The sequence below is a fragment of the Benincasa hispida genome, chromosome 1 (genome assembly GCF_027475165.1).
Source record: "Benincasa hispida cultivar pf3 chromosome 1, pf3_genome.v1.1, whole genome shotgun sequence".
NCBI lineage: Eukaryota > Viridiplantae > Streptophyta > Magnoliopsida > Cucurbitales > Cucurbitaceae > Benincasa > Benincasa hispida.
This window is the reverse complement of record NC_143478.1, coordinates 11,089,101-11,095,040: the sequence shown is the minus strand read 5'-3', so window position 1 is coordinate 11,095,040 and position 5,940 is coordinate 11,089,101. Positions and strand designations below refer to the sequence as shown.

Below are 5,940 nucleotides of genomic sequence, written 5' to 3'. Positions count from 1 at the left end.
TTTTTTTTTTTTTTAACTTTTCTTAGAGCACAAAGATATCCATTTTTTTTATTATTATTATTATCATCCTCTAATTGTTTGTAGTCCATGGACTTTAATGTCTGTGTCTTATAAATCTCAATATCTAATCACTTCTGACCTTTTAATTTTGTATCCATAAAATTTTGAAAAATTAAAATAAAATAATAATTAGTATATTCATGAAATTTAAATTTAAATTGAAAACCTAAATGGTTTATTTTGTGCGTTAAATCTTTAAAATTTTTAAAATATCAAAATTAAATTGAAATTGAAATTTAATCCAAATTTCTTTCATTGTCATCTACTTTTTATCAATTGTTTAAAAAACTAAATCAAATTTTGAAAATTAAAAAAAAAAAAAAAGTAGTTTTTGAGAACTTGTTTTTGTTTTTTAAATTTGATTAATAATTCAATATATAAATCATTATTAAAAAAAATAGAAAGGACATAGGCTTAGTTATCAAGGTGACCAAGAAATAAGAAAATGGGATCAAATACAGACATTTTAAAATTTAGGGGTTAAATTACATTGAAGTATTCTCGAGGGTGAAAACGGTATTTCAACAAAATAAAAGATATTACGAGCGACACAAATAGGGGCAGGTTTTAAAACCCAAAGCTAAAGGCATAACTCGCTCTATTGACAGTCATTTATTGACATGCTTCATATTTTATGAAAGTCTAGAGGAATTTAAGCTGATGAATTCTCTACTTCTCATCTTTTAGTAGATCTTTATTCACTAGTAAAGAGAACACGATGGTTGAAGATTGGGGTATATGAGTTCTTACAAACTACATGAAATACATATTCAATTATAAACGTTATTGCATATCGGTGTAAGTTAAAAGCTCATGCTCGGTGATACAGCTATCAAAAAAGTGAAATCAAACAAACTAAAAGGTTTATCAAACGAATTGACCATATATCACTTTAATCTTAAAGGGCACCATAGGGTGAGTTTGCTTATTCAGTAGATACTATGCTACTTTCCCCTTGGATGATAATTCTAGCAGATTTATGTTAACAAGAACACTGTACCAAGAAAAAAAAAATCAAATTAATTTGTTGTTCCATAGGGCCCTCTGCACCAAGAGAGTAGTATGCAGCCAATGACTCGTTTAGAGTCTCTTTGGAATGACTTTTTAATGACAAAGTTGAGACCAAATAAGATGAGAAGTAATTGAAGGTTGCATCTTTGACTTGTACCATCAATGATCCTCGACACTTTTTCTTTTCCGAATTCAATAAAATATCATATTGAAAATTCGAATCTCTAGCCTCTTAAATCGAGACATATGTGTAACTTAGGTTGGCAATGGTCCTCTGCACTTTGAACTACATAAAAGCATTGATGGTGTATTGGAAGGAAAAAGGATCACTGCGAGATGGAGAGAGAGGTCAAAGACACCTGAACTGAACCTCAGATGAACGGTTGAAGTCATCCACTCGAGGACCCAACAAGCCATTTGAACCTCAAGGTTGAAGGGATAATAATATACTACAAAATCCTACTGCTTCCAAAATGAAAAACCACCATCTCTTGAAACCTTTCTAATCTCAGGTTGTCGGTGAAAATCAATTTTTTTGGGGAACAATCCGGAGTTCTTGCCTTCCCCAGAACAATCTGATGGATTCTCTTGAAACATTGGCTTACCAGCAAGCCACGCTTGTAGTACCTCATCTATCTTTGGTTCAGGAACCAACTCTTTTTCCTTCATTTCCAAATAGTATTTATATGCATCTTCTAATTTTCCATTCAAGAAGAGACCATGTATTAAGACAATATAAGAGCTGCGATCAGGACTAATTCCATTTTCACTCATTTCATGCCATATTCTGGAAACGTTATCAAGCTGGCGCCATCGGCAAAACTTTCTGATCAACATTATGTAGGTTTCAGCAGTTGGATCACACCCCATTTTTCTCATCTTCTTCAATAACTCAAATATTTCTTCCTCCGTTCTCAGGAATCTCAAGAAGGCATGATAAGTCTGAATCGTTGGGCAGAGGCCGCGCTGCAACAGCTCCTCAAAAACCGCTCTAGCTTCATCAAATTTCCGGGCCTTGCATAGAGGTTTGATAACTGAGTTATAAGTAACAACATTTGCAATAATACCCTTCTCTTCCATTGTTTTTATGAGATTGATAGCTTCTTTCAAAAGCCTACCTTTGGCAAGAGCGTGAATGACTGCATTGTAGACTTTCCTATCAGGTTCAATTTTCATTTGCTTCATATCGTCAAAAAGCCTGAGCACCTTATAAAGGTTGCGAGCTTTTGAGTAACAAGAAATGAAACTTGCATATGAGACAGCATCATGACTGATACCTCTCTGCGTCATCTCCTTCCAAATTCTCTCGGCATCATGAAGACTGCCAATTCTATTACACCATCCATTGAGGATAATATTGAAACTCTTTACGTTAAATGGGAACACATCTTTGTTGCAAAACAGCAAATATTCAGCATCTTTCACATTTTTGCAACGGCAGAGGGCAGAGAGAAGGTTTTGAAATTCCTCTAGTCCAATGTTAAATCCAAATCTTTTATGAGCATGGAAGGTATTTATAGCTTTACCAACTTCATGAACAGCACAGTATTTCCTAATCATAATTAGAAGGGTTTGAGGTGTCACTAAAGAAGGGCCCGTTGTCCCTCCTCTCATCTCATCGATCAAGGCCCATGCCGTGTCAAACTTCCTCATTTTCCCAAGAATTGAAATCATTGAATGATATTCACGCACAGAGTGGGCATAGCCAGGCTGCTTACCAGCCCAAACAAAAAAAGTGAAAGCTGCTTCCCAGTCATTACGGATCCGAGAAAGTACTGCTACTACTAACTCTCCTGAGACCTTAATACAGCAATGCTCAAGCTTATTTTTCACTTGAATACGATTTACTTGCCTGAACCCATGAAATATATCCATAATGGCATCCACATCTCGTATCACACCCTTGTCATTCATGTTCATGTCCTCCTCTTCATGTTCTTCTCGACCATTGTCGTCATCGCTGCTCACATGATCATCATTGGCTGCATACTGACAAGATTCTTCCGAAGTTGTGTCCAAAATATTGCGGTTTGAGTTTGGAGAAATATAGGAACAAGAACAAAAGCCAAATGAGAAGACATCCCCAACATTGGAATTCAATGCAGTAGCAGTGTCGACAGTATGAATGCGTGTAGGCCATGAACTAAAACCAGAAGCCATGGTAGCACTGGTAAGAGCTCCGAGCTCAACATGTTGGGTGGATTTAACAGAAGACCGACTGAAAAATGTACGACCTAGAAGCGACAATGCACACAACTTTGATCTCATTCTTCCTTCCCACATAGCTAGCTAGCAACAATCTGCAAAAATCAGGTCATACTCTCCACATCTTATGGAGAAAGTTATGAGCTCCAAGTGTTTGTGGAAAGTTCTGAGAGAAAACCAGAGCAGAGATGAGAGAGTTCGAGTTGTACTGGGGCTGACAATCACAGTCGGAAGATTAACACGATCGGAATGATAAATACACACCGAGATGGGAGTAATATGAAACATAAACACAAATAATGATCAGAATCAAATAGGCTATTGAAAAACACACACCTAAATGGGAGTAATATCATCAGACAGAAACACAAATAAGCAGGATAAATCTCACCAACATGCATATTCCGAGGCAGCTAAAGAAACCAGAGCCAAGAAAAGAAAAGGCAAAGAAAACTCACTATTAGCAATTCGAGCTGAAAAGGAAAAAGGAACCAAATAAACCAAGAGCACATCTAGACACCTTATGGGTGAAAAGTGCAGACCTCAGATATTGAAATGGGAAAAAAAGCCGAAAAAATCACAGTGAGAGTCTTGCAAGACATACCAATGAAGTGGTAGAAGAATTGGAATCTGGGTATGGTTATGAGCGAGTCCGGTGTTTCTGTATCTGGGTTGGTTCTTTTCCCGTCGCGAACCTCAGAGAAAAGGGAGAATCGGAGCTGCGTTAAAGATCTTCCGACCAGTCTCAAATCAACCTCAGAGACGAACGGTTAAACATCTCAGAAAGGTGTTTTTCCCATTCGGGCCTTTGTGTGAAGAAGCGAGGGAGACTGAAAAATTAGCCCAGCAAAAACTTTGGATAAAAAAACCCTTTTGGAAAATAGAGTATTTTAGGCTAATTGCATTTTTACCCTATTTCAGGTTTTTGTAAACGGAGTTTTTTTTTTTTAATATTGTGATTAGGAGAACAATTTAGGGAAATATAGTGGTTTTGAAACTATTTAGAAATCTATGGTTGTTTTGGAGTTTTCGAGGGTTTGACCATCAACCTAAAAGAAATTGAAGAAGAGATCGAGAGTTTGATCCTCAACCTAAAGGAAATTAAAGAAAGAGGACAAAATTTGAAGAACGGGTCGAGGGCCTGTCGAAAATTAAAGAAGAAACTCTCGACCTAAAGGAAATTAAAGAATCGTTTAGTAATTATACACGATCGCACACAATCGTTTAGTAAATTACAATGTGATCATTGAGTAATTATATACGATTGCACACAATCGTTTAGTAAAATTATTATGCGATTGTTTAGTAATTCTTTATTAACGTAACAATAGGTGCAAACTTCTGGAAAGAACAAGTGAACGATGAACAACTTCTTTATTAGACGATAGGAATCAAACAAGATTAATCGGTCGCTTACGAGATGCTAAACGATCGCTTACAATCTCTCCAAGATCGCTTAGTATGACTAAACGATCACTTACTAAATCCTCTATGATCGGCCACAAACTCCTACATGATCGTTTAACTATTACTATTACACAATCGCCCTCTCAGAACCTATATGATCGCATACCTTTTACTATACTATCGTCTACCAAGTGTTACACGATCGCCGAGCTTTACTACACGATCGCCTAGTGGAAGTAGACGGTGAATGGCACGCTGCGATGGCTTTTCCACGACAGCGTCTGCCGAACTCCTACATGATCGCCCACAAACTCCTACACGATTGCTTAACTATTACAATTAGACGATCACCTTCTCAAAACCTATACAATCGTCTACCTTTTACTACACGATCGCTAAGCTTTATTACACGATTGCCTAGTGGAAGTACACGATGAGCGGCACGCTGCGATGACCTCTCTACGACAATGTCTTCCGAACTCCCACTCTCGAGAGCTCTCTTTCCTCACTACATGATCGCCCACAAACTCCTACACGATTGCTTAGTTATTACTATTAGACGATCGCTTTTTCAGAACCTATACGATCGCCTACCTTTTACTATACGATCGTCTGCCAAGTGCTACACGATCGCTGAGCTTTACTACACGATCGCCTAGTGGAAGTAGACGATAAGCAGCACGCTGCGATGGCTTCTCCACGATAGTGTCTTCCGAACTCCCACTATTGAGAGCTCTCTTTCCTCACTACACGATCGCCCACAAACTCCTACACGATCACTTAGCTATTACTATTAGACGATCGCCTTCTCATAACCTCTACGATTGCCTACTTTTTACTATACGATCGTCTACCAAGTGCTACATGATTGCTGAGCTTTACTACACGATTGTTGAGCTTTACTACACGATCGCCTAGTGGAAGTAGACGATGAGCGGCACGCTATGATGGCTTTAAAATGAATTCGAATCTCTGCAACGCGCATCATAGTGGTTTGAACCGTCGACCTCCTTTAAAACGAATCTGAATCTCTACAGCGCGTCAGCGTCTCATCCCGTCCCATCCATTTAATTTTCCCAACGTCGAACCTATGGGTCAAGTTTTCAAAACTCGACCTTTAATCTTATAACCCCCCTCCTCTCCTCTCATTTTCTCACATTTTCCCACTGCCTTCGTTCTCTCATTCTCACTACCTTCAGCCTCTCATTTTCTCTCATTTTCTCATATTTTCTCACTGCCTTCATTCTCTCATTCTCA

The 5,940-nt window shown here is 38.0% G+C and overlaps 1 protein-coding gene across 5 annotated transcripts; it reads right to left on the bottom strand.

The window, feature by feature from the left end:
• Nucleotides 1–923: 923 nt before the first annotated feature.
• On the bottom strand, nucleotides 924–4,151 carry LOC120083362 (Tetratricopeptide repeat (TPR)-like superfamily protein). Of its 5 annotated transcripts, none has more exons than XM_039039097.2 (3): nucleotides 3,881–4,137; nucleotides 3,668–3,749; nucleotides 924–3,490 (listed from the first exon to the last, which is right to left on the bottom strand). In XM_039039097.2, the coding sequence occupies exon 3, from the start codon at nucleotides 3,352–3,354 to the stop codon at nucleotides 1,531–1,533; it is 1,824 nt and encodes a 607-aa protein (XP_038895025.1). In that variant the 5' UTR covers nucleotides 3,355–3,490; nucleotides 3,668–3,749; nucleotides 3,881–4,137; the 3' UTR covers nucleotides 924–1,530. The 5 variants fall into 5 exon arrangements, 4 of the variants coding, with proteins under 4 accessions (XP_038895025.1, XP_038895051.1, XP_038895041.1 ...); XM_039039123.2 differs by having other exon boundaries at nucleotides 3,668–3,689; XR_016527356.1 differs by having other exon boundaries at nucleotides 3,350–3,490; nucleotides 3,735–3,749; nucleotides 3,881–4,021.
• Nucleotides 4,152–5,940: the final 1,789 nt, after the last annotated feature.

Coding starts and splice junctions, on each gene's coding strand:
- LOC120083362 (XM_039039113.2), bottom strand. CDS start 3,354: ATGTGGGAAGGAAGAATGAGATCAAAGTTGTGTGCATTGTCGCTTCTA.